Raw genomic sequence first — 12,738 nt, forward strand, 5'->3', positions numbered from 1 at the left:
CAGCCTCCTGAGTAGCTGGGATTACAAGCACCCTCCACCAGCCTGGCTAACTTTTTTATTTTTAGTAGAGACAGGGTTTTACCATGTTGGCCAGGCTGATCTCTATCTCTTGACCTCAAGTTATCCGCCCTCCTCAGCCTCCCAAATTGCTGGGATTACGGGCATGAGCCACCGTGCCCAGCCCTTTTTTCCTAGTTTCTTGATGTAGAAGCTTAAATTATTGATTTGGGACATTTCTTCTTTCCTAAAATAAGTATTTAGTACTACAGATTTCCCTCTAAGCATTGCTTCAGCCCCCTTCCAGATGTTGACATGTTGTATCAAGGTCATTTTCATTCAGCTAAGATTATTTTCTAATTTTCCTTGGAATGTCCTCTCTAACCCCTGGATTATTTAGGAGAGTGCTGTTTAATGCCAAGTGATTGGAAATATTCCTGTTACCTTGGTTATTAATTGCTAGTTTAGTTTCATAAGGTCAGAGAATATATTATATATGGTTTCAATTTTTTTAATGTGTTAAGATACATTTTATGACACAGAATACTGTATACATTGGTAAATATTCCTGGATTCTTGCAATATATGTGAATACTGTTGTTGATGGGGTCAGTGATCTACAAATGTCAATAGGATCCATGTGGTTGATGGGTTCCTCAGTTCTTCTACATCCTTGCTGATTTTTGTCTACTCATCCTATTTCTTACCATGAGAGGAATTTTGAAATCTCCAACTACGATTGTGGATTTATCTGTTTTCCTTTTCAGTTGTATCAGTTTTTGCTTTCTGTATGTATAATTTCTACTGTTAGATGTATACACATTTATTGTTATGTCTTCTTGGTTACAAAACCCTTTTATCAAAATATATGCCTGCTAATTTTCTTTGCTCCGAAGTCTACTTTGCCTGACATTACTATAGCCACTCTAGTTTTCTTTTGATTTATGTCTGCATGATATATCTTTTTTCATCCTCTTACTTTAAACCACTATCTCATTATATTTGAATTAACATTCTTACAGACAATGTAGGGTTGGGCCATTTCTAAAAATCATTCAGGAGATTTCTTACTTGCTGCATTGAGATCATTTACATTTAATGTAATTCTTGGTATGTTATCATTTAGTTTGCCTTTTCATTTGATTTCTGATTAGGTCCAGTGTTTTTATTTCGTCACTCTTCCTTTTCCTGCTTTCTTTTAAGCTATTTGAACATTTTAAATATTAAATTTTAATTTATCTATTGTGGGTTTTTTTTTTTTAACCACATCTCTTTGTATAATTTTTTAAGTGGTTGCTTTTGGAGCTATAAAATACTTAACCTTTCAGAATCAACTTATGACAATATTTTACCACTTCAAATGGAACATAAAAGCCTTACTACCATATAGGTTCCTTTGCTCTCCCCCATCTTATGTTCCAGCTGTCTTATATGTTACATCTACATACATTGAAAACCCCATCAATACAATATTATATGTATTCTTTGTTTTCTACTATTAAACAGCTTTTAAAGAAAGATAACATCCTGTTGTATTTACCATTTTTGTTGCTCTTCCTTCATTCCTGATGTTCCAAGTTTCCTTCTGGTATTATTTGCTTTCTCTCTGAAGAGAGAGTAAATTTTTTAGAGCCGCTCTGCTTCTATTAGTTTTCATTCATCTGAGAATATGTTTATTTCACCTTCATTCCTAAATAATATTTTGAAACCATGATATCATTTCTGAATGGTATCTTCTACGTATATAACTCTAGTTTGGTAGTTCATTTCATTTAGCATCTTAAAATCTTCTGGCCTCAGTAGCTTCAGATGAGAAATTCACAATAATTCAAGTTATTTTTACCCTATAGGTAATATATCATTTTTTTTCCTGCCCACATGCAACATCCATCAGCAAGTTTGATTTTGATGAGTTTGGATATGGATTTCTTTAGGTTTAACCTTGTTTGGGATATATTGTTTCTTGAATCTGTAGATTTATTTCTTTCAGCACATTTTGGAATAGTTTTAGTTATGATTTCTTCAAACACTTTTTCATTCATTTATTCTCTGTCCTCTCATTCTGGAACTCCAATGACACAAACCTTTTGTTATTGTCTCATAGGTCCCTGAGGTGCTATTCATTTGTGTTCTCAATCTTTTTTTTTTTTTTCGATCTCTGCTGCTGAGATTGGATAATTTCTATTGATCTATCTTCAAGTTCACTGACTCATTCCTTTTATTGTCTCCATTCTGCTATTGAGTCCATCCAGCGAGGACTTTAAATTTTTGGTTATTGTTTTTAGTTAGAAAATTCTCATTTGATTCTTCTTTGATATACTCTCCTTTTTTACTGATACATTCTATTGTAACACTTGTTTCAAGAGTGTTAGTGATTGTTTTTAGCATTTTTATAATAGCACTTTGAAGTCTTTGTCAGATAATTCCAACATGTGTCATTTTATTTATTGTCCTCTGTTGATTGTTTTTTTTCATGTCAGCTGAGATTTTATGGTTGCTTTTGCCAAGTAATTTTGAATTGTATCCTGGTCATTTAAAATATTGCATTGTAAGAACCTGTCTTGTTAAATACTACAGAGAATATTGATATTTTTGTTTTGGCAAGCAATCATGCTGATTAGGTTCAGGCTGCAGGTTGGAATTGTAATTTCAGTGTCATATTAGTTTCACAGGTTTTGCAGTGCTATGGGCATCTGTCTGGTGTGTCCCTCCCCAGGGGTCAGTCTGGGATGTGAGCAGGGATACATTTGTTACCTCAGTTCTTCAATTCTGTGGCATGCTATTGGGATCGGTTCCATGCATACATAGGTTGGGCGTGAGGCCAGGAGTTCATAAACAGTTTTATGGAGTAACTTTACTAAGCTCTTCTTGATTCATTCTCTTCCCAGTACTTTCTGGTTCCCTGGGTTTCCCATTTTCTGTCTGGCCTAAAACTGCCTAGTTCCATGATTATGCAACATCCAGGCCAAACACTAGGAGAACAGAGAAAGAATAGAGTTCTGGCTTCAGGCTCCTCTTGCTGGCTACTGTTGCTGCCACCTCTGTCCCCACTACCACTGCTGCCATCACAGAATGGCCTGGGACACAAGAGGAGGGAGAAAAAAGAGCAAAACAATCTTGAGGGGGTTTCATCTACTCTCTAGGGTTTGGGGGATTTCCCTTCTCAAGCTGGTTTTCTCCTACTGCTTTTGGGGTTTGGGTTTGTTGCATCCAGGCTGAGAAAGAAGTGGTAAACTCACTGCCAGTTCAGTGGTGCTTTGAATTCAGTGTTGTCTCCTATTTACCTGTTGCTGTTTGCTTTTCAGTGTTCTCAAATAGCTGCGCTGTGGATTTGCATCCAAAGGGAGAGAAAGAGTGTCATGTGTTTTCTCTGTCTTACTCAGAACTGGAACCTCTGGTTGATATAATTTAAAATTTTTATTTTTGAATTAACTCATCCTTATATACAGAACAACAGCTGATGTTATTAATAAGAATCACGTAAATGGCCAAACCACATAGTTTTCAATTGGCTTTGTTTATGTCTACGTTTATGTCAGCTACACATGATACTATTTTGGTATCTTCCTTTGATCACATAACTGTCACTGTAGATTTCTATTTGCACCTTCTAACCAGCCTTGTGGACGAAAGTCGTCTTCTGATTTATTTGCAACTTGTGGGTGATTTGCTGGGAGCACAGCCTCTGCACACCATCTCATGGCAGGGCTGCTCAGGGGCAGTGAGTCTGGATGTAGTCAGCTGACCTGTTTGATGCAGTTCTGAGAAAAATGAGGTGGGAATCCTCACTGAAGACCCTGATGTTGAGTGTACCTTCAGTGTAAGTTTATGCATACTTCAGACATAATTGAACTACAGCTGACATTTTTAAGCAATAGTCTTTTGAACACATCAAGTTGGATGCAGTTTCAGAACAAATTGACATGCAGCTCTTCCGAGTTGCAAATCTTTGCAGAAATCACACCTGATGCAGTAGAACTGCCAGCTGTTCTCTGGCATACTCAGGAAGTGGGAGAGGATCTCAGTGGAGGTACAAATGCATTCGTATATAATTCAGAGTTCATGTTAATGTTGAGTTACCCCTGTGACCTATCATGAGTGATTGGTTAAAAAATGTTGAGCCTCTTAACTAAGGAGACAATAATCCAGCCTTGGTTGCTGTGATCAAAGTCAGCTGAAGCCATCCTGGTTCCAACCTCATGGTGGGGAATCTGGCTCCATGTGGACTCCTGTAGCACTTGGTTACCTCATAAATAAAACATGATATATACTTACCTTGTAAGGTAGGCTGTTGAGAAGATTAAATGAGAAAACATATAGGAAACACCCTTCTGAAATGTAAAGTGCCATACAAGTGTTTATTACAAGAAATTTTAAACTAACAAAGATAACAATAGGAGGCGATGGTAAATTAAGAGAAGCAAGTCTAATAGTAGAATCAAAGCCTTCTCTTCTCTGCCTTTCAGGACATGGACTTATTTTATAGAGGGACTGAATTGTGAGGTCTCTGGGTGCCAGAGCTGGATAAATCCCCACCTGAGCCTATTCTAGCCCTGAGAGTTTATGATTCTGCAAATAGGTGCTACAGAGTCAGGCATGCCCAAGTGTTTTTCTCACAGGACTGTGGCGATTAGCATGGGCACACTTCCTGGGGTTTAGTTATTAATGCCTCTCTCCCAGGTCCCCAGGCACCTTCTTGGCATCCTTCTGTCTATATGAAAGAGATCATGTTGGGCTCAGAGCCCCAAAAACAGATTTCTAGTTGCTAGCCAGGCCTCCTGAGTGCCAGCACAGAAAACGTAGTTTTCCTTTAACTGGAAAGTTCAGGTTCCCAGACACAAACCCTCCTGAGAGAGCTGCAGGAGGCATCCTGCCCTGAACTGGCCCCCTCCTGCCCCAGTGGACTGCCTTGTCCCTCCCCCAAGGACCACCAGTGTCCTGCCTCTTTCCCCTTGGTCAGCAGTACTCTGTGGGGGAGGTTAGGCATGGGGGTTACAGACAAGCCCAGGGGACACCCTCCCCAGTGCCTTAGGCAGCCACAGCACCATGCAGGCCTGATACTCAGGGTGCCCATCTAACAGGGCATGAATCAGGATGGGTCAGCTGACCACTGTCTTCTCCCTCCTGCCCTTGCAGATCACCTCCAATGAGAAGCACTTGGAGAGCCTCAAGAATGCGGGCAGCCTCCTGCAGGCTCTGGAGCAGCTGGCCCCCAGGAGTAGGTAAGTGGGGCCGGGAGGATCAGCAGAGTCTGCTCCGGATCAGCACACACTCTCAGCCATTCCTTTCTTCACTCCCCCTGCTCATCTCCCTCCACACCAGGGACCACCACCTTCCAGCCCATCACTGTCCACTGAGATCCTTCCCACTGTGGGAGGGGAAGCTCTACCACTCCACCCACCGGGAATCCCCAGTTATGGTGGGGAAGGTGGGGGCACAGGAATCCACAGGGGGAGAGAAAGTCTTAGTCATGCCAGGGGAAACAATATTCCCACCTTGACGCACCCAAGGAGGTTGAGTGGATGACCAAGTGGGAGATATAAGGAACCTCATGAGAAAGGCAGCCCCTGGCCTGTGCACACGTGCCCCCATCAGCAGCCCAGGCAGACGCATCCTCATCACCACCTTGTGGAGGACTCAAGGCCCAGGCAGGGCTGGGGCAAACGTGACAGCTTAGCCTGCTCTGCCGCACCAGGCTACCTTCCTCAGCCAGAAGTTCCAAGGGACCACATACAACTGCGTATTTGACACCCAGAAGCTGACAGCATGGGGTTAGGCCAGCCTCCCAGTCCTTGGCTGTACAGTCAGTGTGTCTAGAACATCCTAGCAGTGAGTTCCACAGACAGGGGATAGGCCTGTCACCCAGGAGCATGTTACATGCTGTAGAAGCAGAAGGAGCCGGCATCCCAGCCAGCCCCACAGAGACGCTGATGCTCAGTGGAGCATGTCCCCACCGTGGGGAGAAGGACTCGCCTCCTTTGGGGTGCCTGACCTTCACTGGACCTGGAATGCTGTCTGCCATTTCCTGGTAGATTCTGTTTTTAGAACTACATGTTTCTATGAAGTCTGCTTCCTGGTGTGCTTTGGGTTTGTTACTAATCTGAAGAAAAATAAGTGGCTGAAGCATTGCTAAGAAGGTGAATTTGCAGAGAAGGTTCAATTCCAATCAGCCTTTTGCATTTAATCCTGGATAGGTGAGAGGGGAGGACACCATCCTTTTTAGCCTAACCCTACCCCTTTTGTCTTCAGCATAAACCATAGAAGTAAGTTCTTATTCATGGTTTTCTGTGAGGTGAGGGGCAGGAGAGACTGACTTTGCTGCAAGAAGCTCCTTCACACCTTGCTGAGCCCCTGCCATGTAAGGTGTGAACAGTGACTCCCTGGACTGGCCTATAAGCCTCTTGTAAGACCGTTTTGAGGAGCACATGCCATCGGATCCTGACCTTGTGCAAAATGCCATTATGAAGCCAGCTACACAGATTTATGCTGAGGGCACAGAGAAAGCCACAGAGGAGTGGAGTTTGACAGACAGCTCTGGAGAGCCCCTTCGCTCTAGGCACCTGCGCTATGGGACTCCTCATAGTAGGGACCTACAACTGCCTTTTAGCCAAAAATAGCACATCCTCATGCTGGACCCAAATTTGGACCAAATGTGTCAAAACAAGGTTCAGTGGTCCATGAGGCTGGTGGTCTGTCCTGTACCCACACCCAGTACTCCAGCATCTCAGACGTCTACACCAGACAGATCTTGTGTTGGGCAGGGAAGTTGCTCCTGCACAGTTCTCGTTTGGACTTTGTTCAGATGGCCTAACCAGACAGGGTTTTCTTGTCAACCAAGAACGAGTGGATGGCATTCTCAGTTCCGATGCTGCTCTGCCAGTCGTTTCTGTGCTTTCCAGCCTCACTGGGCCTGCTGTGTGCGGGTGGGCAGCATGGCCCCACCAGTCTAGCCTAGACTCAGCCAGGGGCGGGCCAAGTTCAAACGCATTCCTTCTGTCACACAGGGGCTTTGATGCACAGAGCAGGAATGCATGGCACGGTCTCCTGGTCACAGCCCCATCCCACTGCCACCCACATCTTTCATGCAGCGCCCCCACCCATTTATTTGGTACCAGCTCTATTTCTGTGCAGTCAAGAGTGTGCCACGAGCTAATTTTACACTTCAAGGGTCACTGGTTTCAGTCTTTTCTTTGCTAACAGTTGTTAAACATAGGTTTAAATGTGTCTCAAACAATTTGCTCCAGTAACAAAGTTCCCATTTTAAGCTCTTAATTGCACATTCACACCTCTAAGAGTAAGAAAGCTCCTGGCTGATTGGCTGGAAAGGGCAATGGAGCAGGGAGGGTCAGTGTGTGGAGTGGGTCTGGGACACATGAGTCAGCTCCAGGCAGGAGCCGGGCAGGCCCACTGAGGGCCCCAGGCCTGGTAGAGTCTGGCTGCCTACAGCTCAGTGGCAGTGTTTCTGGCAGAGATGGCTCAGATAGTGACTGGTGGCTGGGGCTGGGAGCTCAGAAATAGCTCTTTCCAAGAGGATGCTGCAGCTGGTCCATCAGATACTCGGGTACAAAAGAAATTGGCCCCTTGCATTTTACCTTAAAGATGCCTATTAAGTGTACCTACTTTGGTTTTTCTTACAGTTCATTTGCTGACAGCATGGTGGCTCCCTTGGCCCTGGAAATCCTCCAAGCTGTTGGACACTAGGCAAGAAAGTGCTTCGCACAAGCCCACCCTGTGACCCCAGCCCTCGGATGCACAAGCGAGGTCAGCTCCCAGACATCTTTACCACATCCCCTCACAGCTGTATTTGGACCTAATAAAGTCACCTGAACGCAGAACCTGGTGGCCCAAGTGCTCACTAACCCCAGGGCCTAGAAAACTGACTCAGAATGGACTTCCTCGGTTCCTGTGGAATGCATCTGGGAAGCCCAGGGTTGTTAGCTGTTCTCAGGAATGTCCTTTCCCTCTCTGTGTGGGCCAGGTGGGCTAAGGTTAGCACTACCTGTGGTAGTAAAGCAGTGGATGCGAAGCACAGTCCTCAGCCTGCCAGCATCTGTGAGCATCTCTCCTCTCCTCAGGGAAGAGCGGAAGGGCGGACCAGGCAGGAATGCTCTCCCAGCCACAGCTCCAGAGCAAGCCTTTGGAAGCTAATCTCTGAGCCTTTTGTCTTCTCCCCTTTTACATGCCTGGCTTTTGTTCATTTCAGGAGCAAACTGATTCCAAGAATCCTGGGGAGGACTAGGTAAGACTCACTGACCAGCACAGATAGTGAAAAGTTTGCCTAAAGGAATGCAAAATGCTCAAGAACACTGGCTTCCTTGAAGGTTTTCCCATCTAGATGGGATGATGGCATCAGGGTCGAATCATTTCCCCCAACTTCTGCCACTTGATCCCGTATCTGCCTCATGTTCCCTCTCACGTATACCTTAGAACCTCCTATGTAAGAGTCAGTCAAGCCCATGGCAATATTTGGTGGATACTGTCGAAGTATGTTGGGACTGCTGTACTGGGCAGGCTTACTTCTGAATCTGGACTGGGTAGGTAGGGGTGGGCCCTGGGCAGCTCCGACCAGATGGGTAATTTGAGGTAATGCCTTGGCCTTTCTGGGGCCTCATTTTCCCCATCTGCAAAATGAAAAGGCTACACTGAATCAGTGGCTGCCAAGCCTTTTCCCAGCTCCAGTGCTCTGGTGCTGCTGCTTAGGGGATTTGCCTTCTAACACTGCCAGATGGATTCTGTCCCAGGCAGTGGCCATGTTGGCCCACAGTTGGCCCCATCTACTGCATCTCAGGAAGCTGGTCATGCTGTCATCAACAGCCCCTCTGACACAGTAATCTGGGTAGTTTGACAGTTTCCATTTGACACTACCTTTGATGCACTTGTGCATAGAACTGTTGTTTTCATTGTAAAGCATTTCATTGCAGCCCAGCTAGAAGCATCCTCATCAGCACCTCATTACTTAATGAGGTTCTCGGGTCAGTTCTGTGAACACAGGGCAGACATCATCCCTGTGTTATAGTTCAGATATGGTTTCACTGCTTTACAATGAAAACAGTTCTCTGCACAACTGCATCAAAGGGAATGTCAATTACCTTATGTAATCCCCACCACAACCTGCAAAGCAAGCCGCCTTAGTTTCATTTCATTGATGAGAAGACAAGACTCAGAGGAGCCGTTTTCACTTGCCCAAGGCCCCACAGCTTGGCTGAACCCAGGACTCTGACTCCATACCCTGTGTTCGTCCCCTAATGGGGTGCACAAAGCTTGGGCTGTGACTAATTGGGATATGAGAGTGTGCCCTCTAAGAGCATGACCCAGGAACAGGCAGCTTCATTTGACCTCACATAGCCTACTTATTGCCCATGGTGGGGAGGCTTCACTATTTAAGTCCTCCTGGGCGGTGTGCTCATCTCCAGCTGTGTGTGCCCATGTGGCCCTGGCCTGGCTGGTTTTGCCTGCATTTCTGGGAGTGAGTGGGGAGTACTTGATGGAGCAGCCAGAGGCTTGGTTCTCAGCTCCAGTGGCTTTGCCTGCTGGATACAGGAACAGGCTCAGATTTGTTTTCTTTGCCATCTCCCTTTAGTTCTTAGGTGGGGGAATGCCCGTGGGGTTCTGGGTCTGGAGTCCTCTCAAGGTATTTCAGAGCAATGGAAGATTCTTCTTCCTTCTTTCCCCTTTTCACTTGAGCAAGGAGGAGCCTTTGCTGTTTAACAGAGAAGAGGAAACTCTTACTATTCCAGAGCCATTTTGTTCAGTGGACCACTCCTGGCCCTAGGCCCCAGTGTTGCCTATCTGGGGAAAAGCTTATCTGGATCAGCAGGACAAGGAGATGATGGTCCCAAGCAGAGCTCACTGCCCTGCCAAACATGCCGGGTCACTAAAGTTAGTCCATGCCAAGCCTTGTACCCTGGTGAGGCTGTGTCCTGGAAGAAAGGTGCCTATGGAAAGCAGCAGCCTAGGTCCCTTTGACTTCAGAGGTAGGGGATATGAGCAGCCTGGTTGGGCAGAGGGCAGCTTGTAGTAGTAACCCTTCCCTGCCCTCCCCAGGCCTGTACCTTAGTATTTGGCATGCCTAAGTGGCTCCATTCTGAGAGCAGAGCTGGCCCCTCAGCTCTTAGGATTCTGGCAGTGGCAAGGGGCCCACCCCTCCTAGCCCTCTCCTTCCCTCCATCCCCAAGCGTCAGCTATTTGCCATTTAGCTACAATCCACTGGCTGTCTTCAGGGATGAATGGTGTCACTGAAGTCACAGAGGTGAGAGGCAAAGGAGGTGACAAGCAATAGGGCACAGAGGCGGCTCAGGTGAGTGGCTGCACACAGGACTATTCCTCCCCCTCCACTAACAGCAGGCCCAAAGTTCCAAGACCTTGCCTGAACTTACAGCCGAGTGTGCATCCCCATTAAGCTGTCCCTCTGTGAAGCACCGTTTGGGGTAACTGTGGTCACAGGTGCCCAGAAAGGTGCTGATAATCACTCGTGGCACCTGAGTCAGTGGAATGCAGCAACAGAATTTACTCATGGTTCTTTGCAGTTTATCTTTTCAAGTTTCTCCTGTTAGCTAATGAGGTTCTCAGGTCGGTTCTGTGAACACAGGGCAGTCATCATCCCTGTGTTATAGTTGAGAAAATGGGGGCTCTGGTAGCTAAGGCTCTTGTACAAGGTGATGGGAGAGGAATCTCCCTCACCAGGTCTCTCCTGTCTCCACCTGAAGCAAGATGCCCTTTTTCTTTCCCCTGGCAACAGAAAAATGCAATGTGGAATATAATCTTATACATACAGGGGCTACGGTAGCAAGTGGTATCGCTACAAGAAAGCTACAAGAGGCTTGGCCTCCTGGGAGAGCTGTCTGGAGTGGGGGAGACTAGGCAAAGCTAGGCAGTCTTGGCCTCAGGCTTCAGTGTGGTTGAGAAGTGGTGTGTGGGAGCAAGAAGCTGGGCCTAGAATGAGGAGCTTTAAACTGGCCCTTAAAGTCCAGCCTCTGGCCTCTCCCATCAGAGGCTTGATGTTGAGGCGGTGGACAAATGCATTGTTTTAATGATTACATTTGAATGGTAATATCCAATCCAGAAGCCTGGCACCAATGAAGCCTGGTGAAAACACCCAAAAGATAGACAGCAGAGTCTCTCCCTCACACTATGTTAGTCCTCTCCCTGTCTCCTCCTACAAGGTGCCCATTGTCACCAGGGTCTTTGTGTGCATCCAGGGATGGTCTATGCATGTCTTCACAGATTCTGCACCCACCTTTTTACCCATACGTGAGCAGCTGTCAACTCTGCTCCTTGCTTTTTCTCCTAATAATGTATTTTGAAGACCACTTTATACCAAAACACAGCTTTATGTGCCGTTTTTTCCCCCTTTTGACTGCAGTGGTCCACCAAATAGATGCATCGAAATTTGCTTAACTAGTTAGGTTCCCTTTTGATAGCTATATTGGGTTGCTATCTCTGATAGCGCTGCAATGAATTCCTTGTACATACTTGGGAGTATACCTCAAATAATTCTGAGTAGAACTGCTTTGTCACAGAGTGGCTCTCAGTCGTACCTAACATGGAAATAACATTTATGGACACACGGACCTTTCCCCATTCATGCCCAAACCTACCTTGGAAATACATAGGGGTGGAGTTTCTCCTTTGCCTTCCTGCATACCCCTATACCTGTTATGACCTTCCCCCACAAGCTGAACTCTGAAACTTGTCACTTCCTTCTATGTTTACTGGAGTCTCAAGTGGTGGAATGGATACTATACAAAATTCCACACAGGAGGCCGTGATATCATAATTTCACTTCGGTGGGTGATCTGCTCAAGGCAAGGCAAGGCAGGTTCTCACTTAATAGAACTGCAGATCAATTTAGCATTCTTTGCTTTATAAACAGCACAATTCACATCTTTTTATTATAGCAACCAAGAGTTAGAGTGTATTTATCTTAAGATCTTTCATTATTAAGGATTCAGATCATCAGATTTCAAAGCTTCATGTCTGTAAGATCTGCCCCAACATAGAAAAGCTTCCTTCTTTTGGTTCAATGGTGGTTGCTGCAATGTGATCAAATGTCTTAACTCTCAAGGCTGTCTCACTAACTACAGCACAACTGAAAAAAGAAAACTTACACTGGAAAGCCCTCCTATTCTCAACGGCCATGTTCACTTTGTCATTTTCACCTCCTGTACCCAAAAATACAAGTGGGCAGCATTTCATTTAGGCCTTTTCCTCCCCACCACTATTTCTCGTATTGAAAACTTGACCTCACTTTCTTCACCACCATTTACAGGAAAGGTTAGGCACCTTGCCAGCATCCTGTGCACCTCCCTCTCCAGGTAACCATTATTCTGATTTCTAGTCAACTAATCATCTCGTCGCTCCATCCGCGGATATTTTCCTTAAAATAGCTTGTCAACCTTTTTTGAATCAATGAAGATCAATGGAGTTCTAAAGCATGCATCTGTGACTTTTGTTCAGTATTATGTGAAATATATGCATACTATACTGATACCCACATCACCAAAGCTGTAGTTTTTCACTCCAGTGTCTCTTGTGTGAACAGAGATTGTTGGACACATGGGCATCCAGGAGAGACTGTCAACATTGTGGCCCACCAAGCCTTACTGACGCTTGAGGCAAAAGAAACAATCAGTAATACTGCCTTTATTTAAAATCTTGATATTTTGTTGGGTCATGGATGTTTTTCTATATTTTTTATTCCAATGGCTGTTTCACACCTTTATGAAAAAGTCCCTCTGCTCC

At 45.3% G+C, this 12,738-nt stretch overlaps 1 protein-coding gene across 2 annotated transcripts in view; it reads left to right on the forward strand.

Moving 5' to 3' along the window:
- Positions 1-8,028, forward strand: part of ULK4 (unc-51 like kinase 4) — a 780,596-nt gene extending 772,568 nt beyond the window's left edge. For both annotated transcript variants that reach the window (XM_011984288.1, XM_011984289.1), the window contains 2 exons: positions 5,134-5,219; positions 7,635-8,028. In XM_011984288.1, the coding sequence (XP_011839678.1) occupies positions 5,134-5,219; positions 7,635-7,698 (150 nt within the window). In that variant the 3' untranslated portion in view covers positions 7,699-8,028. The remainder of the gene's footprint in view (positions 1-5,133; positions 5,220-7,634) is intronic.
- The last annotated feature ends 4,710 nt before the right edge of the window (positions 8,029-12,738 follow it).

Source organism: Mandrillus leucophaeus, unplaced genomic scaffold (assembly GCF_000951045.1).
Source record: "Mandrillus leucophaeus isolate KB7577 unplaced genomic scaffold, Mleu.le_1.0 Scaffold265, whole genome shotgun sequence".
Lineage (NCBI taxonomy): Eukaryota > Metazoa > Chordata > Mammalia > Primates > Cercopithecidae > Mandrillus > Mandrillus leucophaeus.